The following is a 25,070-nucleotide window of genomic DNA, read 5'->3' as shown; positions in this document are numbered from 1 at the left end:
AAAACCATTAGGAAGAAAATCTCACTTAAGTATTCAGTTTTGATCTTTAGAGAAAAGCCAAACAAAATGACATCTTTTATTGGCTAACTAAAAAGATTACAATATGCAAGCTTTCAAGGCAACTCAGGTCCCTTCTTCAGGCTTGGCTTTTCTCTACATTCATAATGGTTAACATGGTACCCTAGTACTACGTTTTGATCTTTTAAATACAGTATATTCAGCTTAGGTAACATGATACCATATACATGAGTACAAAACATTACTAATTACATATTTTTTACATACTAATTCCACAAAGAAGCAGGCAGCACATATTTACAGATAAGGCAATGGCCAAGAAAGCACAAGTCTGCTAAGTCCCAAACCAGTTTACTTTGACCTTCAGCAAGTTACTCATCTTGACAGTGCTCCATTTAAAGATATATGGCAACAACTGTGATTTTAAAAGATATCAGACAAATAAATAAAAGTTTCAGAAATAACAGTAAAATAATTAAGATGTTTAAAAATTTTTACCCTAATATAATTTTCAACTTTGTCTTTATATATATATATATATATGCATTTTATCTAAGATAACTTAAAGTGAACTCAGTACACAGAAAAATAGAAAAAAATGTTACTTAAATTATTAAAATTTGCTTAATTTCTTTCATGCACCTTCTGATAAAACACATAAACTAACAAGTATTTGCATTCCTACTGAGTGTTGGTATCCTCTTCTACTGATAGCAGGACTATGTGTGAAATCACATGTTTAGAGGGAGTATAACTAAATATTTAGAAAAGGGGTCATGAGGTCAGTAATTAACAAGTGTAAACTGTACACAAAAATCAATTAGGAGCATCATTTTCCTTAATTAATGGGTAAGCAGAAGACCAGAAGGTGTAAACAAAAGAAAAAAAGGCTTTACTAACTAGACAGATTATTTGTTCTGTGATTTGTACCACAACTTCTGTTTATGAAACAACCTACATATTTACTTCTCCTATTCTGAGTTAATTGTTTGCAATTTATATTTAAAAACCTTTAACATTTAAATTGAAATCTATTTGCATATTTCACTTATATTTTCACAGTACACTTATTATTCATCCTCCATAATAAAGTGCTCTTTAACTTAACTACAGTGTGACAAAGCAAGAAAAACTGCAAATAACTTCCCCATGCTCAAGGCGCTTATTTAAACAGCAGGGTAACATGTAACATTGGATACAAATATTTTATACATAGAACACTAAACAGATAAATATAGGATAAACAATGCATTAAATAGAATAAAAGAAAAAATAAAGAGTAAAATATTAAGTTCAATACTAAAAGAAATGCCTCAAACAAGTAATATAATTTGTGATATAACACACAAAAGTGTGACTTTTAGAGTGCAACACTACATCAAAATTTATAGATAGGGAGAGAAGCTCTAGCCTTATTCTAGAGGACAGTGCCAATCAAAGTCAAATGGCTACACATTTTTCTTCCTGTAAGTTACTTAATCAGTGGCCAATTTCTGCTGTTAAGTTACTTAAATAACCCTCATTTTAATTCAGTTGCTTACAAGACTCAGTCCTCTTCTTTTTTCCTTAAATGTCAAGAAGACAAAACTATTTGGGGATAAAGGCTCTACATTAACCCAGAAAATTGATAGTTTGGCATGAATTAAACTAATTTTCTAGGATATGCTATAAAGAGATAGACAGCTTAACAGTGGTGTCTCAAACTCAAACCAATTCCACTCCAACTACTTCCTTAATTTGAAGCCAGATCTTGTTGTTAATTAAAACTGTTGCTTAATTCCATGGCTTGTTGGTGCTTTCATCTGTCACACCAGGGGCGTCATGTATAAACCAGAAATGTTGTGTAAGAACTTTTCCACGTTCAAATCGCGATGTATAAAACCTACACTTGGCGTAAAGCCACGCACTTTTCCACAGTACCTCATACCTTGTCGTACGCAGGTTCTCCGCTCGGTTTTGCAGACTAGCGGCACCCAGCGTCAAAGCAGTGCTACTGTTCCTGTGTGGTTACGCCTTATTTTCCTGACACCGCTTTATAAATACACTGAAACTAACCGCATATTGTTTATTAGTGTAACGCATCTGATTGTAATTAACTTGTAACAATATAATGGTCCAGGGAATAGCCATAGTATTCCAAATACCATAACTGCTTTAGTGTTGTTACTCTCAATGCACCTTCTTCTTCTTCTTCTTCTTTCAGCTGCTCCCGTTAGGAGTTGCCACAGAGGATCATCTTTTTCCATATTACTCTCACTGCACCACTCGGAGTATTTATATCACTATATCTGAGTGTGAATCACAGCAGCAGCTGATCGGAAAGAGAATTATCGGTATACAGCTGCAAGGACACGCTGTCTCAGCCACGGCAAAACGTTTTAAAGCCTTTCTTGTATGGACCTCGCAGTTCAGAAACAGTTTCATCCCAAGAACTTTAAATGCACTTAATAAATTGCTCCTTGTAGAACTGTTTGTACTTATAAGTACTATCACCCCACTGTAAACTTAAACTATAGTTGTAATATCGCACAACCTGAGCCACTTTATAAAGCGCGTATTTACATATGATGACGATATCATTTTTAAGGTGAAATGCAGCAAAATATGTTTATTATATTATACAGATAATACTTTAACTTAATTTAAATAATCTATATTCTTCACAGGGAGTGTTATGAAGGATAGAATAATTAAACATGTATTACGAAGATATTTCAATGTTCCTTAAACGTTTTGAAGAAACTGCGCTCTAAGCTTACAGATGGCTTAACTTCTATTACAGAGCTGATTGTGTGGCGATCGGTTACTTGGGGAAAGAAAAGCACTGACTGCAGTGAAGGCTACGCCAATATATATTGAATATAAAATAGAAAGAGAAAATAACAACACAGCTAAAAACGCAGCGACAAATTTCGGCAGAAGTTAAAAGCTTGTGTCATGAGCACGTGGCGCCTATGCAGTGTCTGCAACGGACGTGGCCATCCACCATGCATAAGCTACTTTACTGACATTGACGGGTGAAGGGGCCACCGATTCTTCCTCTGCCCAGTGCCACCACAAGCCTAGAGCCGCCCCTGAGTACTGCTGCAATAAATTATTTCATCGAAGGTCGCACACAATCACTGCGCCGTGAAACTCATGTTTAATAACGTGCTTTAACTCCTATCATCATAAAAATGATATCACGTATACATCTCAGTATTTTAGGTATTCAGAGAGCTGTAATATCACAAATGTAATGGATTCTGTGTCCAGTTAGAGGAAGAGAGCCGGTTTAAGAAGCAAGTAGTGATTCACACACATAGAACACATAGAAGATCAAATACAAAACAAAGCATTTAACATGCTACTTTAATTACAAATTGATTTGAGAAACTGGTTAATTAAATGATTTTAAGATGAAGTTTATGATGTTCTACTTTAATGACAAAATAAACTACGTGATTAAAGTGGAAATTTTGAGATTGAAGTTGACATTTCGTGCTTTTTCCCCACTGTGTGCCTTTTTTTCTCAGTACCCTAATAAGCTTTCATATGACACTCAGACAGTGGGCTTACAACTCTTCTTTTCACGGCAACTTTGATATGTGACTTCTTTTTTATTTCCGGCACTGTGCGATTTTGTGAACGTGAGCTTTCAAGTTTCTCCAACACGCTATGTCACTCGATCAACTTCCTTTTGTTGATTATACCACGGTTTATCTGAACAAATAGTATGTTTTTCCTTTGCCTCCACTTGGTATTCGCTGAAATTCTTATATTTTCCCCCGTGCTTTTCCCATTGTCTTTTCACAGAAGGCTGAGCTTAAGGGCGATTTATATTGATTTGCATATTCAAAGAGGCGTAATTCTGGGAGGAGTTGGGGCGTTACATAAAGCGCGTGCACGAGCGTTACTTTTCACGCTGATCGGGATTTAGGGAGCGGAAGAACGCGGAAGTTGGAGTACGCACAGATTCCTGCATCTGGATTTTTCTGTGCGTAAGCACATTTCGGCTTTTGTGATTACGCCATGTTATAGTGCGAGTTCTATGCACGGCGTTATACATGAGGCCCCAGGCATTTCCAAAACTGTTGATTTTCTAACACTGCCATCAAAATATTTTGTGGACCTGGATAGATAAACATTACTGAGACCTTCAACTTTCTTTATTTTCAAATATTGTATGATGGACGTTGGTTAGCTGGGCATGTGTTGGCTTTTTTGTATTTCATTTCAAACAACTTTGGTATCTGAGTTTTAAATAGCAACTTTCTTAAAATTAAGGCTAAAATTGTTAATTAGTAGCAAAAACTGTTCACTGATTAAGAGAATGGTTAGAATGAAAACTACAGCCACAGTAGCACTCCAGGATCAGAGTTTTTACACCTCATGTAGTAACTTCTCTCGAAATTAAATTATATAACTAACAGATTTATAATTAATAACATAATATTCAGAAATTACAGCATAGATGGAGATCAAACATATTACCCAACAGAATAGACAGACAGTGGTAAAATGTAGAAGAATGCTGTTTGACTTTATAGTTTTGGGTACTAGTCCAATTTAATAGATAATAGAAAACAGAAACAGCCTTTTTGTGTTGTTTTGGACTGTGGCTATTTTGGAAAATGACAACTAAAATCACTCTTAACATTAGTAGTAATGATTTTTATGAACTTCCTGAAGTACAAAATAGACAATAAGATCTGAATTTTCAAAGTCATCTTTTAAATTTAGTATTGTATTGCCTAATTCTGTCTTTCTTTGTGTTCACTACTGTAGTCATTTCAAGTTGATAACAGAATGTTGTGAAGGACAGCCAGGTCCCATGCCCGGCAGGGACGCCCCTGCTACTTACGTTCCGGGGGAGCCGCCATGGGCAGTACAATACCTCCCCCGGGACGCTTGGTGGCAGCCTCCCTGGCTGACGGTGACTCCCCAGCTGCCTGCTGGGCTCCATGGGAGATGGAGTCCTCCACAGCTTGGTTGGGGCCCGGCGTGGCCACTAGGGGGAGCTGCCTGCTTCCCACAGCCCGGCTGGACGAGCTTTCAGCCCCACCCGGAAGTGCAATTAGGACCAGGTGGTTAATCACTTGGAACGCTTCCGGGTGGGCTATAAAAGGGCCCAGCCACCACCACTCGGTGAGCCAGAGTTGGGAGGAAGAAGGAGACGAAGCTTGTCTGGGAGGAGTGGTGGAGCAAGGTGGAGAATTGTGGTTTGCTGTGAGTTTGTGCTTTTGGGCTGTGTGGCACGGGGAAGACGTGTCACACAGCTGAAGAAAAAATAAAAGTCTGTGTCTTTTTGTACACGTGCCTCTGCGTGGTCTGTGCCGGGTCGGGCGCTATATAGTGCCTTTCACAATGTTTAAAAGAAAAGGTCATCTTCTCATTCAAATAGAAGGACCACTTTGAATATTTGGGGATAAAGACTCTACATTAACCCAGAAAATTGATAGTTTGGCATGAATTAAACAAATTTTCTAGGATATGCTATAAAGAGATAGACAGCTTAAAACAAAATTTCCAAGATAAATGTGATACCAAATTGATCCACACCTGAAACCATAAGGTAAGTGCAAGCCTCCTGGGTCTAGAGACATGCTATTTTTGGTTCATACCTCATTAACTGGGGACAGCATCACTCATTTAACTGTTTAGGTAGCAGGCTCCTAAATCTGTGGTTTGGACTCCTGAGCCTCAGGTGTCCTTCAAAGATTTCCCGACAGCTTTGCATTCAGCCTACGTGTTACGGGCACTGGATTTTTCATGTAATTTTATGGTCTAGGTCAGTGTTTCTACATTTTTTTTTTTCTGTGGTTGCATAATTTTTGTAACCAAAAACATCCCAAGGAACACCATTATCTTAATAACCACAAACACATTATATGTCTCATACAAGTTCAATTGTCTGAATGGCTGGGGCAACTGGAGAAGCCAGTGAAAAAGCAGGTCTGAGATCAGTGATCATGGAGCATGTTCCTCTCAGGTTCAGACCCAGGTGCGCTACACTATTATTAGATAGATAGATAGATAGATACTTTATTAATCCCCAAGGGGAAATTCACATAAACCAGCAGCAGCATACTGATAAAAAACAATATTAATTAAATAAAAATCCAGTGCTAGTTAAAAAATGCAAGGTGGAGAGTGCAAAGCAGGTATAGCAGACAATAACTTTGTATAATGTTAACGTTTACCCCAGGGGGTGGAATTGAAGAGTCGCATAGTGTGGGGTAGGAATGATCTCCTCAGTCTGTCAGTGGAACAGGACAGTGACAGCAGTCTGTTGCTGAAGCTGCTCCTCTGTTTGGAGATGATACTGTTCAGTGGATGCAGTGGATTCTCCATGATTGACAGGAGCCTGCTCAGTGCCCATCTCTCCACCACAGATGTCAAACTGTCCAGCTCCATGCCTACAATAGAGCCTGCCTTCCTCACCAGTTTGTCCTGGCGTGAGGCGTCCCTCTTCTTTATGCTGCCTCCCCAGCACACCACTGCGTAGAAGAGGGCACTCGCCATAACCGTCTGAAAGAACATCTGCAGCATCTTATTGCAGATGTTGAAGGATGCCAGCCTTCTAAGGAAGTATAGTCAGCTCTGTCCTTTCTTGCACAGAGCATCAGTATTAGCAGTTCAGTCCAATTTATCATCCATCTGCACTCACAGGTATTTATAGGTCTGTACCCTCTGCACACAGTCACCTCTGATGATCACGGGGTCCATGAGGGGCCTGGTCCCCCTAAAATCCACCACCAGCTCCTTGGTTTTGCTGGTGTTCAGGTGTAAGTGGTTTGAGTCTCACCATTTAACAAAGTCCTTGATTAGTTTCCTATACTCCTCCTCCTGCCCACTCCTGATGCAGCCCACGATAGCAGTGTCATCACCAAACTTTTGCACGTGGCAGGACTCCGAGTTGTATTGGAAGTCCGATGTATATAGGCTGAACAGAACTGGAGAAAGCACAGTCCCCAGAGATGCTCCCGTGCTGCTGACCACAATGTCAGACCTGCAGTTCCCGAGACGTTGAAGGTGCTGGAGAAGTCCATAAACATAATTCTTACTGCACCACTGCTTCTGTCCAAGTGGGAGTGGGATCAGTGTAGCATATAGATGATGGCATCCTCCGCTGCCACCTTCTCCTGGTATGCAAACTGCAGCGAGTCAAGGGCTTGGCAAACCTGTGGCCTCAGGTGGTGAAGCAGCAGCCACCCTATGGTCTTCATCACATGTGATGTCAGGGCAACAGGTCTGAAGTCATTCAGCTCACCAGGACGTGATACCTTTGGGACTATGATGATGCAAGATGTTTTCCAAAGCCTCTGGACTCTCCTCTGTTCCAGGCTCAGGATGAAGATGCGCTGTAGAGGACTCCCCAGCTCCAAAGCGCAAGCCTTCAACAGTTGTGGCGATACTCCATCTGGACCTACTGCTTTGCTGGCACGAAGTCTCCTCAGCTCTCTGCTTACCTGGGCTGCTGTAATTGTGGGTGGGGGGAAACTCTCTGCTATGCTGGTATCAGCAGAAGGATGGGTAGAGGATGCAGTACTCTGAGGTGAGAGTGAGAGTAGGTTAGGGGTCAAACCTGCTAAAAAAGTTGTTCATCAGGTTTGCTTTCTACCTGTCTCTCTCGATGGAGGCATCCCGCTTCGAGCTGCAGCCAGTGATGATCTTCATCCCATCCCACACTTCCTTCATACTGTTATTCTGCAACTTTTGCTCCAGCTTTCTCCTGTACTGCTCCTTCGCTGCCCTGAGCTGGACTCGGACTTCCTTCTGCACACGCTTGAGCTCATGCTGATCACCGCCTTTAAAAGCCCTTTTCTTCTGGTTCAAAAGGCCCTTGATGTCATGCCTCACGCCAGGACAATCCATGGCTTGTTGTTAGCATAGCAGCATACTGTTCTTACTGGAACTACAATGTCCATACAGAAGTGGATGTAGTCAGTAGTGCAGTCAACAACCTCCTCAATGTTCTCACTATGTGACCCCTGCAGGATATCCCAGTCCGTAGTTCCAAAGAAGTCTCTCAGAGCCTGCTCTGCCTCAGGGGACCACTTCCTGAATGAGCGTGTGGTTGTAGGTAGCTCCCTCACTCTTGGTTTGTAGTGAGGCTGAAGCAGAATCAGGTTATGATCTGCTTTCCCAAGCGCATGCAGCAGGGTGGCGCTGTATGCGTCCTTAACGTTTACATACAGTAGGTCAATAATCCTATTTCCCCATGTGTTACAATCCACATACTGGGAGAAGGCAGGTAATGTTTTGTCCAGTGTCACATGGTTAAAATCTCCAGAGATTAGCACTAGTCCCTCGGGGTGCTGTGTTTGTAACTTAGCAACAGCGGAATGGATGATGTCACACGCTATCTCCACGTCCGAAAGAGGAGGGATGTAAATAGTAATAACAATGACGTGTCCAAACTCTCTGAGCAAGTATTAGGGACACAGACTTACGGACAACAGTTTGATGTCCCTGCAGTAAGTGGAGATTTTGACGTTTACATGTCCAGGGTTGCACCACCTTGTGTTCACATAGACAGCGAGTCCTCCTCCTTTCTGCTTTCCGCAGGTATTTGCATCTTTGTCCGCTCTAATTGTGCTAAATCCGGGTAGCTCCATGTTAGCATCTGGGATAATAGTTTTTATAATAGAGAGGGAGGCAAACCTTTGGAGAGCGAGTGGAGAGGACGCTGGCGTTGAATGTTCACCGCTTCTCCCTCTGAGTTTTATGAGTTTTATATTACTAATTTATTATTTTACTTTTAGTTTAGTTTTTAGTTAGAAAGTTTTGTACTTTTTTGTACTGTTTCATCGTCTGCTGTGGGTTTTTACAGATTTTACCAAGTTTTATTACGTTTTAGCTGACTACCCGGATATAATGTTTTACCGTCTGCCGTGGATTTTATGGATTTTATCAAGTTTTTGCTGTCTACTCACCTGATGCCCGGATTTTCTGTTTTATTGTCTGCTTTGGATTTTACGGCGCTGTCTGGATAGCATCTCTCCCTTCTTCTTCGGTCAGAATGGCGCTCAGTTATTCCAGTTTACAACTCCGCCGACTTAATCCCGCAACCACTCCTGAGATTAACATCCCCATCATTAAAGATCTTGGACTCCTTCGCTGTCCTCGATACACTCATAGAGGCTCCGGTCGAAAGTTCATCTTCCATAACCAGCCAAAGTGCTCTGCTCCCAATATTCCATCTTTCTGGTCACCTGTTGCACGTTTGACGCGTCATCAGAGCACCGTCGTTCCAACTACTATCAACTCTGAAAGTATCGTGAGATCTCTGCACTCCAGCATTGGAAACACCAGAGCTATTGAGAGAAACACCGTGAGATTCTCACATCCCCCGCCTGGATTTATTTTGTGGAGTCGATTCTAAGCTGCGTGGAGTGGATTTTAATGTTCTGCGACCAGTACAGAGATTTACCTCACAGTCATTAGTCAAATTTGAACTGTTTAACTCTCAATCCATCTGCAATAAAGCCACACTGATTGAAGAACACATCAGGGAGAAAGGACTTGACTTCATGTGTCTGACAGAAACATGGCACCAGTCAGAGGTCTACTCTGCCCTAAATGAAGCTTGTCCTCCTGGCTACAGCTACTTGGAAGCAGCTCGCAGCACTGGGCGTGGTGGTGGCTTAGCTATCATCCACCGTCAGGATTTGGGGTTGTCCCGTATCTTGATACCTGCAACATATTCCTGCGAGTGCCTTGCATTTAAATGTAAGCCTCCTTTTCCCATGACTGTTCTCCTTATCTACTGACCTCCAAAACCCAACTGCCTTCATCCCGGAAATGACTGATCTTCTCACAACACTCTGTGCTACCTCTGCCAACATCATAATTCTAGGAGATATAAATATTCTTTAAGATTAAGATATTAAGATTCTCTCAATCTACAACATGATGTTGATGTCCCCACACATTCCAGGGGTCACACACTTGACCTGGTCATTTCAAATTCTGCCTTAATCAGTAACCTACAGGTATATGATCTTGGTATTTCAGACCACAAAGTAATGTCAATGGAGCTGCCCTTTCTTTCCCCCCCATACCAAACTAAAACGACAGATCCATTTCAGAAATCTGAAGAACATCAATGTGGATGCCTTAGCCCTGGACCTTAAACTTCTCTCCTCTGACCCTACTAGCTCCCTCTCTGTTGCTGACCTTGTGGACTTTTGCAACCAGTCCCTGAGCAGTCTCCTGGACTTCCACGCCCCCTTAACATCCAGGTCCATCTCATTCTCGTGCTCAGCACCTTGGTACACCTGCGAACTACAAAAAAAGAAGACGGCTGGGCGTGTCCTTGATAGATAGATAGATAGATACTTTATTAATCCCAAGGGGATATTCACATAATCCAGCAGCAGTATACTGATACAAAGAAACAATATTAAATTAAATAGTAATAAAAATGAAAAAAATTTAAATAAAATTAATGTTAGCATTTACTCCGCCCGGTGGAATTGAAGAGTCGCATAGTGTGGGGAGGAGCGATCTCCTCAGTCTGTCAGTGGAGCAGGACAGTGACAAAAGTCTGTCACTGAAGCTACTCCTCTGTCTGGAGATGACACTGTTAAGTGGATGCAGTGGATTCTTCATGATTGACAGGAGTTTGCTTAGTGCCCGTTGCTCTGCCACAGATGTTAAACTGTTCAACTTTAATCCTACAATAGAGCCTGCCTTCTTAACAAGTTTGTCCAGGCGTGAGGCGTCTTTCATCTTTATGCTGCCACCCCAGCACACCACCGCGTAGAAGAGGGCACTCGCCACAACCGTCTGGTAGAACATCTGCAGCATCTTACTGCAGATGTTGAAGGATGCCAACCTTCTCAGTCTGAGCGGGGGTTCAAGGCCTCTGGGCTGACTGTCCACAAACAGGTGTACAGGGAATACAAGAGGGCGTATGCAGAAGCTCTGAAGGTTGCACAGTCCAGGTTCTATTCCACCATCATCAGCAACAGTTCCAGAAACCCCAAAAAACTTTTTTTAACTATAAATCACCTTCTCAGACCTCCTTCACCTGCCCACTCTGAGGCCACCGATGAGAGGTGCAATATGCACATCAATTTCTTCAAACAAAAAGTTGATAACATCCACTTACACCTCTCCACCACGGATATCCTGGCCCCCCCAACTGTTGACCTACTGTCTGAGACTGTCCAGCCCCTTTGCTCCTTCTCTGTTGCCAAATGGGAAGAGGTGGAGGACGTCATCAGGAAAATGAAACTGTCTACCAGTTCCCTGGACCCTTTCCCCTCAGCTTTCCTGATGGCCAACATCTCTGCTGTCTCTCCACTTATCACCAGGATCATAAACCAGTCCCTTTTGGCTGGCCATATTCCTTCTTCACTAAAAACTGCTCTCATCAGACCCCTACTGAAAAAACCCACCCTGGATTCTGAAGTTCTCTCCAATTATAGGCCCATCTCCAATCTTCCATTTCTTTCTAAAGTTCTGGAAAAAAATAGTTGCAACGCAACTTCATGATCACCTCAAACTGAATAATCTGTTTGAAAAGTTTCAGTCTGGTTTCCTCCCTGGCCATAGCACCGAAAAAGCCCTTGTCAGGGTCACCAATGATCTTCTGATAATAGCAGATACTGGTTCCCCTTCTTTACTCATCCTCCTTGACCTGACAGCTGCTTTTGACACAATCGACCACAACATTCTCCTTCACCGCCTAAAATACACCATTGGACTCTCTGGAAATGTTCACAATTGGTTCACATCTTACCTGACTGGCAGAAATGAGCATGTCGCCCTGGGCAGCGCAAAATCTCATACCCACAACGTCACCTGTGGTGTCCCACAGGGCTCTGTGCTAGGCCCCATCCTTTTTACCATCTACATGCTCCCTCTTGGAAATGTCATTAGCAGACATGATTTATCTTTTCACTGCTATGCTGATGACACTCAGCTTTACCTCAGGACTACCCCCACCCCCTCTACTGTTCCTCTGCCAATATCTACATTGACTACCTGCCTGAGGAGATAGAGGCGTGGATGAGGCTCAATTTTCTTCAGCTAAACAGATCCAAAACAGAAGCCATCTTAGTTGACACCATCTCAGCTCTTCTACCATCACCAGTATCACTTTCGCTGGCCAAAACATTCCCCTTTCCACATCTGTCACCAATTTGGGTGTTAAAATGGACCCTCAACTCACCTTTGACGCCCACATCAAACACCTCTGTAAGTCTTCCTTCTACCACCTCAAGAATATCGCTAAACTCCGACCAACTCTCACCCTGGAAGATGCAGAGAAACTTGTTCATGCCTTTGTCTCCTCCAGGCTGGATTACTGTAATGTGCATTGGGATTCCTGGCAAGAGTATTCAGAGACTCCAGTATATTCAGAATTGCGCTGCCAGGATCCTGATGAGGGTGGAAAAGCATGACCATATCACTCCAATCCTGAAAACCCTTCACTGGCTCCCTGTTCCACTCAGAATTGAGTTCAAAGTCGTTCTCCTCACCCATCAGTGCATCTATGGACATGCCCCCCTTTACTTACAGGAACTCCTTACCCCTCATACCTCCTCACGCACTCTCCGCTCTGTACACACTAACACTCTCCAAGTCCCTAGAACCAAGCTTTGCAGTATGGGTGATAGGGCTTTTTCATCTGTGGCGCCAAGACTGTGGAACACCCTCCCGGACTACCTGAGTGCCCCACAGTCGACTGATGTTTTTAAACGGAATCTAAACGGAATCAATTCTTGTTTTGTTATTTTTGTTTTTTTACTCTGTAGGACTTTGAGATTTCTAAAATATGAAGTGCAATATAAATAAAATGTATTATTATTATTTATTATTATTGTTAGCCACGTTTCACAAAAAATACAACAAACTACATTCTCTTTACGTCCTGACATTTTTCACCAGCGCAGCCAGTTTGTCGATTTTATTTGGTAGTGAGTTCACATTTCCCAGGATCACAAAAGGTGCTGAAGGCTTGTATCGCCACTTCCTCGCTAGCCGCTTAGCCTTTAGCTTAGCGCCGACTCTGCTGCCACGATACGACCTTCTTACCTCGTCAGGTAAATAGGGAAACACACCGGCACAGGCCTTTGTTCTCAGTGGTAGAAGCTGACTACCTGAAGAGTTGAGTCTCGGCATGTAAAAATCCATGCCCAAGTAGTAAAAAGTTTCCAGGAAATGAGTCCACATAAAAGAAAGTGGTAGCAGTGATCAGAGAGATAGAGCAAAAGGTAGAAAGACAAAGAATATAAAGTCGTACATGGAGCTGCTGGAAAGGCTGCCACTCACAGCGGCATCTAACTACTACTAAAATTAACATGCCACACCTGGGTAACTCTCACTGGTCCACCACTATGCCATGGCACACTGGTTAAAAAACACTGGTACGGGCAGACATGCCTGAAACAGGACTCTGTAGTCCTTGAGTGTTGTGATGTATCTTTGTCAAAAGCTAACACCCCAGGTGAAAGGTCTGGCCCTTCAGGTCACATGGATATGAGTATAAAAGAAATGGAAAAACACGAAGGGCAGTTTGTCTTTCATCACGTGGACTGACAAAACTCTACTGGAGAGCTTGCTTCAGGCTACAAATTTACATTAGAAGAGCCTCCACTCTGCTGAATGGGGGTAGACACTGCACTTTCTTAAACATTTATTTTTCCTAAGGGGCTCTATTAATAAAATACAACAAAATTAAACCTGTATTTGCTTGAAAGTCTTTCATCTATTACAGTATGATTCAGAGGAATATTTACAGTCAAGTCTGAGACAGAAATTAATCCTGCATCAGTCAGACCCAGAACTTAATCTTCCCTTGGGATGAATATGTGCTCTAGATGAAAATCCTATCTAAGTAATGGATGTTCACCTCAATTAAATTCTGCAGTTAGTTTTTGATCAAACCCAGGCAATATAGTGGTAAATAAGGCACTGGTCCCTTGCTTCCACTATTTTCTTTGTGATCAACGCTATTGTTCCAGAAGAACAGCATATTGCCACCTTTGGATGGGCTTTGGAATAGGATTTAATGCAAATATTGTGTGTTTGAATCATCTTACAAATCGATAAACTGGATCACCCAACCATTTCATATGGGAATGGGGTTTTGAATTGAAGACAATGACCAATGAATGAGGATAAAAAGCAGATCTTCATTTCAAAAGCTGAATCCCACGTTAACACGTTTCTTCTGGGTGCTCTGTTCCAGTTTTCCAAAAGTACTTATTTAACAACATATTGTGAAAAAATGCATGTGTTTTAGCATAGGAATGAATGACCTGACATTATGTGTAACATGTAACGTAAGACTTTTTCATGGATGTTTTTACATTGTTTGCTGTCATACACTGTTGCTTTCCATAGAAGCCCCATTCTTTAAGAAATGAAATGATGAAAACATGACCTTAAAATTTTTTCTCAACTATCACTACAAACAACAAGGGGATAATAAATATAAATTTTAGAAAGAGTATTCCTTTAAATAAGAGTTACAGAATATTTTGTTCTGACTTACTACTAATTATTCATTCTTTATATGAAAAATATTATAGAATTTTATAAATAATAATTATCAGGCTAAAAAGGAAGTGTACTTTTAGTAACAATTTCACTTAATGATTACCTGCGATGAAGTGATTCTGAAAATTTAAGGCTTGCATAAATGAACTCTTTCACCTGGATGTAGATTTGAGGCACTGATTGAGACATTGGAAGCTTCTTTGGAAACTGTTGCTGTTAAAATAAGACAAATAAAACAAATAAGTACAATTTAAATACACAGGCTTTTCACTTCTTTCTAAGTTTTCAAAACTGATTTGCAGACGGCAATTCATTTTCTATTATAAGGAATGTCTTCATAAAGGGAACTGATATCTAAAGTCTAAAAGAACTTTTTTAATAGCATCATAACAAAATTATTAGTGAACCAGGCCCAGTTCTCAGAAAACTCCAAGTAATGCTTCATTAAAGCATAAACCCTCAGGTCATAAAAAACATTTGTGAAAAAGTACTTTATTAAAGTAGCCATATGTCTAATACTTTTGATTATGTGGACAAACTAGCGGGCTTCACCCTCTGGTTGCTTTGCTCGCCAACCCCATTCCGGCTTGTGATATGCATCAGCCACTTCGCGTCTCTGCCACTCGCGTATGTGGATTTCACTTTAACCAAACAACAAATCATTTACTTCTTGCGGATACACATCTTCATTGAGAAGAAACACTTCTTTACCCTGGTGGCAACACAAATTAGACGATCTACAAGTCTTAGAGTCTTAGACTTAAAGTTTAAATCCGAACAATATTTGATCTCTAGCTGTTCCGTTATTTCACCGAGTAATAATTTCCGTTTGCTTGTGCTAATGTGATCTTTTTTTGAGAGTTTCAAATTTTAGTACTTTCATTATCTCTAACCTGCTCTGCATGTGTATTGTGCCAACGTTTCTGAATTCTTTACGACATTCTACTTTGTCATCTACTCTTTGTCTTTTATTTTCAGCCCCAGGCGTGGTTAAATCTCTTGGCACAAAGTCTCGTCTTGCGGGACGTGAAAGTATCTCTCTGAAAAAGTCACGTCTCGTCCCAGGATTTTTTTTTTATTATAATATAGAGATATACACTGACAATATAAAAAATAATATTGAGGTTGTTTGAGTAAATAGTTTGTCCTTATTAAACCACTCACAAGGAGGACCGGAACAACCCAGCCTTGTGATGAGTATTCTCTACTGGAAAAGTGAAAAAGTGAAAATGGCAATGATGTTTTTCCATTTTCAGTAGTCATTTTTCTTTTTGATAAATTGAAGTTTAATAGAAGTACATCAAAAAAGCATAATACTAATACATACAGTGAATTTGAAAAGATTCAGACAAATTTCATTTCTGTACACATTGTTGTGTTGCAGATTTAATTTTAAATTGATAAATTTGTCATTTCTGCCTATCAACATATACTCAATAACCTATAATGACAAAGTGAAAAAAATAAAAAAAAAACTGAAATCTAAACTTTGCTGGGTCTTGAATATTACCACAGTTTTGAATGACTAAAGTGTTGTCCAACTCAAAAACTTGTCTGCTTTCTTTAGACCAATGACTGTTAAAACAGAGTTAGCTGTAATTACCCCAAACATTTTTACATTTAATTGGTCTTTTTTCTTACACAACCTGTACATTTCACAAAGGTTAACAGAAATTTATATTAATGCATCACACTGTACAAAACACAACTGTAAAAAGCCGCTACTGATGATGGGAAGAAAAAATAAAATATACCGGTGTAGTTATTGGAAAGTAAGGATTCAATGCCAGTGATGTGTTTAATTGAATCTGCTTTTATGTACGCAGTAACAATTCCTTTATAGGTACAAAGAGAAGCACAAATACCATCCCAGCATTATTGCTTACCCTACATTTTAAAATGAATATCTTTCGGTATGCTGTATAACACCTAATATAAATGTGTCAGGACTTTATTTTTTAAACTGTAAAACCATAACAGACATCCAAGCTTCAGCTAACCTCAGTTGCTATAAACTGCTACGTAACTGAAATAGACTGCCCACAAATTGCTCATCTGATTTTTTCTAAGAAACAGATTTTTTATACCTATATTTTCTTATACAAATCATTCTACTAAAGTGATTAAAGTTAGTATTTTAACTTTGGCATGCACAATGATATCAAAATCTATTAACCTTCATTGAAATTTTTGCTTTTGTTGATGTAAAAGCAGAAATCAAGGCAAGTTATATAAAAAAAATGTTTCCAATGTTAATAAGATCTATTAACCAACTATATTCACAGGAAAAAGAAATTTATAATTTTTAGATAAAAAACAAAAGCCAAGCAAAATGACACCTTTTATTGGCTAACTAAAAAGATTACAATATGCAAGCTTTCGAGGCAACTCAGGCCCCTTCTTCATGCAAGATGCTTATTATCAATTTAAAAAACTGTCAATATCTGAGTAAAGCATAAATCTGTATTTTGCATTATAAAAAAATAATCCACAAATAATATCAGTTCTTGCTAACTATAGTGATACAGTTTTGAAAGTGCATAAGGATAATAGTGCAGTAATATTAAGGTTGCCTGAAGAAGGGGCCTGAGTTGCCTTGAAAGCTTGCATATTGTAATCTTTTTAGTTAGCCAATAAAAGGTCTAATTTTGCTTGGCTTTTCTCTACATTCATAATGGCTAACACCGTACAACACCCAAGTACTACAGATAAACAACAACAATTAAAAAGCTGAACAACTTTTGACAGCCTTGGTTGAACTTAAATATTGTATATTGTGTGTGTGAAAAGCCTGAGACATATATTACTGTATCATTTTGTGCAAAACAAGCTTAAAAATAAAATTCAACATCACAGTATACTTGAATTGATATTAATCATTATTCTTAAAGGCCAAAAACAATAGCAAGGTCTGCTCTTCATGCATGCCAGCAACAGGAACAAATGTCAGTGCTAACAGCAAAAGCCGTGCTCTGCTTCTGTTCAGTACTTTTGGCTATGCGAGTCACATACCTCTAGAAGCAGCTTAACAAACACTGAGATTTTAGGTATGTACTGTCTCAAATAGGGACTGTGCTCTAGGACAGGGTCACCCCAAAAGCTTCCATGATTAAACAGACCACATTACACCAGTTTGTATGTACTAAATACAGGCATCATCTTGACTTTCCCCCTCAAATCTTTGCATTCCCAAAGTAGTGTTTCTTAAAATAACACTATGATATTATAAATAATTTTAAAAACCCATTATAAAACATCCATTAAAAAGGTGATGTTATGTAAAATTGTGCACATACAAAACTCTCCATTGTGTCTCCTCCTTCAAAGTAAACTAAAGCTGCTATGACTGGAAGTTTCGGATGAGGACAATTTCTCAAGTTGTTAGGACTGTATAAAGTAAACATTTACCATAAAAACCTAACAGGTGTAATGAAAAATAAGAGATTAAACCAAATCAGTGGTCAAGTTTCAGGAAGCATGAAGTCTTTGGTTTGTCAAAAACAAACACTGTCTTTAATTTCAATGCTTGCTTAATAGAAATCAATTTGACAAAGAAAGAGGAGAGCCTTGCTATAGTGTATACATTCTTGTTAAGACTTGTTCTGAATATTTGCCTTAATAGTGCTATTTAATAAGGGAAAACACTGACATTTTTTAAGTCCCTGTTATGATCAAAACTTTTTTAAACAATTATTTTTTAAAGTGAGTTGCACACATTTCAAAGATAATTAGTATATATTTTAAAATTTAATTTATAACATATAGGTAAATTAGGTTTTATATTTAGATTAGGAAGAAGAAAAATGCAAAGGATGAAAAAGCTGGTATATATCTGTGCATGCTTTGAAGCATTTTTCTCTCTTACATCTTTGAAAACTGTATTAAACATCTTGTTAATTTGAAATGATGCTCTTCTGCAAGGATCATAAAAATCATTACTACTTCTTGGTGAATGCACTGCTGTGGATTTTTAAAGATTCAAATAATTAGCTCATAGCATCTGTATTTGCAGTAGTATGTTTGCAAATGCAGAATGACTTTACAGTGCTAAACGCCTTGATTACAACAACTGCTTAGATTCTTGAGTAAAATATTAGTTGCATTCAAGACTTTTCAGTGTTGAACATATTACTGTTATATGCCAGATATTTTAACTATAATGATGGTGAACTACTGACTTCACTTAACATTTGCTTCAGTTAGTGTTATGGTGTGCTAAATGTCAAGTGATGGATCATTTTCTTTATACTATGGAATTTTGTTTTTAAGATTTCTTTATAACTTTACAAATAGAAATTTGCAACTTTACAAATACTTAATGTCAATGTTGAAACTCAAGATTACTAATAAAATCCTGTGCGTGCCCTGAAGAAACCAAGAAAAACAAAATATATATACAGTATCTCACAAAAGTGAGTACACCCTTCACATTTTTGTAAATATTTTATTATATCTTTTCATGGGACAACACTGAAGATATGACACCTTGATACAGTGTAAAGTAGTCCGTGTACAGCTTGTATAACAGTGTAAATGTGCTGTCCCCTCAAAATAACTCAACACATAGCCATTAATGTCTAAACCGCTGGCAACAAAAATGAGTATACCCTTAAGTGAAAAATGTCCAAATTGTGCCTAATTAGCCATTTTCCCTCCCCGGTGTCATGTGACTCGTTAGTGTTACAAGGTCTCAGGTGTGAATGGGGGAGCAGGTCTATTAAATTTGGTGTTATCGCTCTCACACTCTCTCATATTGGTCACTGGAAGTTCAACATGGCACCTCATGGCAAAGAACTCTCTTGAGGATCTGAAAAAAAGAATTGTTGCTCTACATAAAGATAGCCGAGGCTATAAGAAGACTGCCAACACCCTGAAACTGAGCTGCAGCAAGGTGGACAAGACCAGACAGAAGTTAACAGGACACGTTACACTCAGAACAGGCCACGCCATGTTCGACCAAAAAAGTTGAGTGCACATGCTCAGCGTCATATCCAGAGGTTGTCTTTTGAAAATAAATGTATGAGTGCTGCCAGCATTGCTGCAGAGGTTGAAGGGGTGGGGGTCAGTCGGTCAGTGCTCAGACCATAAGCCACACATTGCATCAAATTGGTCTGCATGGCTGTCGTCCCAGAAGGAGCATCTTCTAAAGATGACGCACAAGAAAGCCTGCAGACAGTTTGCTGAAGACAAGCAGAATAAGGACATGGATTACTGGAACCATGTCCAGTGGCCTGATGAGACCAAGATAAACTTATTTGGTTCAGATGGTGTCAAGCGTGTGTGGTGGCAACTAGGTGAGGAGTACAAAGACAAGTGTGTCATGCCTACAGTCAAGTCAAGCATGGTGGTGGGAATGTCATGGTTTGGGGCTGCATGAGTGCTGCCGGCACTGGGGAGCTACAGTTTATTGAGGGAACCACGAATGCCAACATCTACTGTGACATACAGAGCATGATTATCTTCCTTCAGAAACTGGGCCGCAGGGCAGTATTCCAACATGATAATGACCCCAAACACACCTCCAAGACAACCACTGCCTTGCTAAAGAAACTGAGGGTAAAGGTGCTGGACTGGCCAATCATGTCTCCAGTCCTAAACCCTATTGAGCATCTGTGGGGCATCCTCAAACAGAAGGTGGAGGAGCGCAAGGTCTTTAACATCCACCAGCTCTGTGATGTCATCATGGGGGAGTGGAAGGGGATTCCAGTGACAACCTGCGAAGCTCTAGTGAACTCCATGCCCAAGAGAGTTAAGGCAGTGCTGGAAAATAATGGTGGCCACACATAATATTTACACTTTGGGGACAATTTGGACATTTTTCACTTAGGGGTGTACTCACTTTAGTTGCCAGCGGTTTAGACATTAATGGCTGTGTGTTGAGTTATTTCGAGGAGACAGCAAATTTACACTGTTACACAAGCTGTACTCGGACTACTTTACATTGTATCAAAGTGTCATATCTTCAGTGTTGGCCCATGAAAAGATATAATAACATATTTACAAAATGTGAGGGGTGTACTCACTTTTGTGAGATACTGTATATATATATATATATATATATATAAATAAATATTATTAAAGGAAAAGGCATTTCACCATGCAGTAAGGTAAACACAGATCAATTTGTCATTCATTAAAATATATTCCACACCACTTTGTTAAAATAAAGAAAAAAAGAAGAAAAAGAAAAAAAGTCATTATTTTCAACAATTTTCCTACAAAAAGCCATGTGATTAATGCTGCATAATGAACATAAAATGTACAAACCCTAGTAGCAAAAGAATAGATAGTATAACATAACACTTCTCATTCCAAGCTACTTACCAACTCTCAACAGAATTATTATTATACCAACCTTTTCAATTTCTGCATCATGGAATGGAAATCTACTAATTACACTTTTATATTCTTCCTCATTTTCTACTGGAATAGGGCTGTAGTTGTCCGACTCAAATATTTCCCTAGATAATATAACACAAAACAACAGTAATATCAAGGAAATTATAGTAAACATTTATATGTGCAGATGTTTAATATGTTTACAAAAGCATTATAATGATAGGTATTTAATGATGTGTTCCCTAGTCACATAAATATAAAATGGAAGGCCTATGTTGTTGAACACCGACTTTAAAGTAATAGATATCACCTACAATACATCTCTTGTCATAATTTTAAACACTTCTAAGCTGCCTTGTGCTTATCATGGTAGGATGCAGCCTTCTCGGACTATGAATTGGATTAATTAGATTTGAGAATATATTGTGTCATGTCTTATTCTCAATTAGTAACAGCTGAAAATTTTGTAATTTGTTCAACCTTTGTTTATAGCTCAAAATCTGCAATCCTGGAATCAGTCTTCTAGAACTTCTTTGGGATTCCTCTTGTAATGTAGAGACCAGAATCACTCGCAATACTTCATACTGTATGTGGTGTCACAAGTTTGCTATGCAGCTTGTTTACATTCTTTTGACTTGTACTCTACACACAGAGGATTATATCATCAGACATTGCACTCTGTTAATCTTTGAATCAATATTGTACATTGCTTGACTGCTGGTATTGAAAAAGCCATAAGAATAGAAGAAATGTTCAGAAAATATATGAGTCCATTCAGTCCATCAAGCTTATTTGGTTAGATAATAGCTAAGTTGTTCCAGCATCTCACACAGATACATTTAAATTGTTGTGAAGTTTTCTTCTTCAACCCCAAGACCCAATCCTATCCCCACCACACTCTTTCTTTAAAGAAATGCTTCCTGGCCCCAGGTTTTTAATACACTTCCCCTTAGTCCCTGAATATGTGATTCATGGTTGCACTGAAATTCTGCTGACCTTAATGAATGCCTTTAAGAATTTTCAAAAAAATGGGTTAATTCCCAAATCCTGTCAGATTAATTTTGAGATGTACTTGGCTGTTCTTTTCTGCACAAATTGTATTGCTGCTATGCCACTTTTGTAGAATGGTATACAGACTCAGCATAAAATCCCTTGATTTACTGTATATTCTGCAGTTTTTACAAAATAACATAACATTAATTGCTTCTGCACATTGCCTTGACCAGTGATTTCTAAGTTCAGTCCTGCAGTGTTCAGCCAATTTATCAATAAGTAAATTATTTTTACTTTTTAATTGATGTGAGCTGTCCTTTTTACTCTCTTGTTTTAAGAAATTCTATAATATCTGTATTTTTGCCAAAACTTTAAAACTTTAGTTTACTTTACAATTTTCTTTTTTCTCACATTTGTCATATAAATGAACAGACAAATAAAATATGACAGTTAAGTAATTGTTCCTTTTTAGCATTCAGTGTTTTTTTGCATGTGTATCTGCACTGCTCATTGGTAATCATTATTATTTGGATACAAATAAGGGAGCAAACTCTATACAACATGTTGAATTAAAAGGAAAATTTCAAAAGAATACAAAGGCTGTATTTATGAATTTCTTAGAATTATTTGATAATTCTAACTTATAAACTTCTAAATGAAATCAATTCAAAGCAAGGATGACTCACTGACTAAGAATGACACAAAAATCCTGGAGACAGGGGGTCTCTAACACCGACCTTCAAAACCACTGGCCCAGATGATAAGAGTGTTATGCCAATGTAAACCCTACTTTCAGAGGTTGCCTCCTGCAAGACAGTATCGCCAGTCTTGTATTTATCATGAATACTTTCTTTGCTTGAGTATGGCAAGAACATGAAAACATGAACATGAAAAGTGCAAAGTCCACTAGGACTAGCCATTCTCTTTATCAGTACTTTCTAGTTCTGAACCTCTAATTGGGCAAATATATTTAACATTTTCATTTTCTGTATATAGTACTTTATATTTATTTACATTAAACTAAGTTGGACACACATCTGCCCGTATTGTAAATTTTGTTTAAATATTATGAATTGCAATCAATGCACCCTTTATGTGATGAACTGTGTTTCTACCTTTTGTCTGGGTAATCCAAAGACATTTAAGTTAGTCTAACTAGTGACTGTAAATTTGTCGGGTGTAAGCAAGAGTGAGTGTGGGTGTGTGCTTGACAGGGTGTGTGCTTTAACACAATTGTTCATAGTTGGCTCCTGCTTTGTGTCCAGTGCTGCAGGAATACGCTTCAGCTTCTGTGATCTTGAATAGGATTAAGTGGGTTTATTAATGGAAGGGTGAACACTTAGCAGACTTCTAGCACTAACCACTGCAAGAATGCACATTTTACCACACCCAAATCAGAGAAAGTTATCTGCACCATAATCCATTATTTACTGTAGTTATTCTAACTCTGCACATATCTGAGCACATCTAACATCCATGCCTGTTGTAGTTTGATATTTTACCTCTCTCTGGATGTCTTATCAAAATCTGTTTGAAAATAAAATCAAACAGTATCATAAACTTCAGTGCAACTAAATGATTTTGCTGCTTCTTTATAAAACTGGCATATACTGTATGTAAGTATAATGACTGTTTGCTAAAATCTCTGTACTACATATTTGTTTCTCTGTCTTGTCTTGTATAATTGCTGCCATTAATTTCCCTGGAATGCACGTTGAGCTAACAAATGTACAGGAACCAGAGATGACCCGATCACTTTGTTATCACTGGAATAAAGTCTTCTAGCTTCTAAAGTTTAGAAACTTCCCTGTAGCAAACTCTTTAAAAACACACTTCACGGTTTGTTTCTATAGTATAATCACTAGTTTGTTTGGATTACATGGTAAATGTTATTTGTTTTTAAACCTACAATCTATGCATCCATACATAAGTGGACAGTATACTAAAATAGGTGTTCCTACCTTTTTGATATTTAAGGGCAAAATGTAGTCTTAAAGAGATAACACCGTGCATGTTATATATTGAATTATTAAATGTTTAGTCATGCTATTTTGATTTTATTGGGCAACAAATGTATGGTTATTTTTTGAAAGGAGGCATGTATGAAAGTCAAGTATGGTGAAACAAGAAAAATGTCTATGATTAAAATGGTTAACCTATCTGTGGAGACAAAATATATATATATATATATAAATAATATATAAATATATAAATAAATGTTTTGGTGATTTATTACTCTTAACATGATCATGATGTTGAATCTTGAAATCCCTCAGGGTCACTGGGAGCCTTAGGAGAAAACTATATATATTAAAGTTTCAAAATTAATGAAAAATGTATTCAGATAGAGAATATTGGTAAATTCCCTGCCATTCATTTTATAATTTCTCTAATTCTGGTTTTAGTCATTTGTACTTTGCCCTCAAACTGTATTTTTCTGTTCTTGTGGGATCTTTTTTACCTGTGTGTTAGCTTTCTCAAAGTCATAATGGGATTAACCAATTGATATGCAATATTCTTATTTTTAGTTATCATATATACAGTAGACCCCTGCGAAGTTGTGGTTCAAGGTTTGCAGACTCAGTCATTTGTGGATTTTTCCTTACAACCTAACTATTAATTGCTAGTGGAAAGCGCAAATATCCCCCGCAATTTTTTATGGCTTTTTTCGTGGCAATACTATGCTGTAGAGAGAACAGGAAGCAACCGCTGAGGGAAACGCGGTTTGAAATGGTGAAAGTAGCCAATCCGAGAGTGTTATTCATTTCTCCTTGCTGCTGATTGATTGCTGCCCTGTGACGCGACTCTAGCTGAGTGTCCTCGTGTTTTCCATTTTGTTATTGTATTTATTTCGTTATTCTTAAACGCACAAGATGTCGCCGAATCGCCCTGCACCTTCTAAGGCTTCTGGCACTGAGCCTAAGTGGCAGAAGAAGCTTAAAACACTCCAGGAGAAGATTGAACTACTGGATTTGCTCCGGGAACTAAAAAGTCATGCTGCAGTAGCGTGCCACTATAGCATTAATGAAAGCACCATACGCTACATAAAGAAGAACGAAGCAGCAATCTGGAGTACCATATCTGTAAGTTTCTGCGATAGTGCCAAAAAGGTAACAACCGCAAGGAATAAAAATATTGTCAGGATGGAATCTGCCTTGGCATTGTGGATCACTGACTGCAGGAAGAAGAACATCTCCATGGACGGTAACATCATCCGTGAGAAA

General features: G+C 38.8%; 1 protein-coding gene across 3 annotated transcripts in view; it reads right to left on the bottom strand.

The window, feature by feature from the left end:
* exoc6 (exocyst complex component 6) overlaps nucleotides 1-25,070 on the bottom strand; it is a 200,750-nt gene that overhangs the window by 68,870 nt on the left and 106,810 nt on the right. For all 3 annotated transcript variants that reach the window (XM_039771011.1, XM_039770996.1, XM_039771004.1), the window contains exons 14-15: nucleotides 20,870-20,975; nucleotides 14,618-14,727 (exon numbers count right to left, since the gene is read on the bottom strand). In XM_039771011.1, coding sequence (XP_039626945.1) covers nucleotides 14,618-14,727; nucleotides 20,870-20,975 — 216 coding nt within the window. The remainder of the gene's footprint in view (nucleotides 1-14,617; nucleotides 14,728-20,869; nucleotides 20,976-25,070) is intronic.

The sequence above is a fragment of the Polypterus senegalus genome, chromosome 1 (assembly GCF_016835505.1).
Source record: "Polypterus senegalus isolate Bchr_013 chromosome 1, ASM1683550v1, whole genome shotgun sequence".
NCBI lineage: Eukaryota > Metazoa > Chordata > Cladistia > Polypteriformes > Polypteridae > Polypterus > Polypterus senegalus.
Note: the sequence above shows the minus strand (reverse complement) of the source record. Positions and strands in the feature narration are given on the sequence as shown.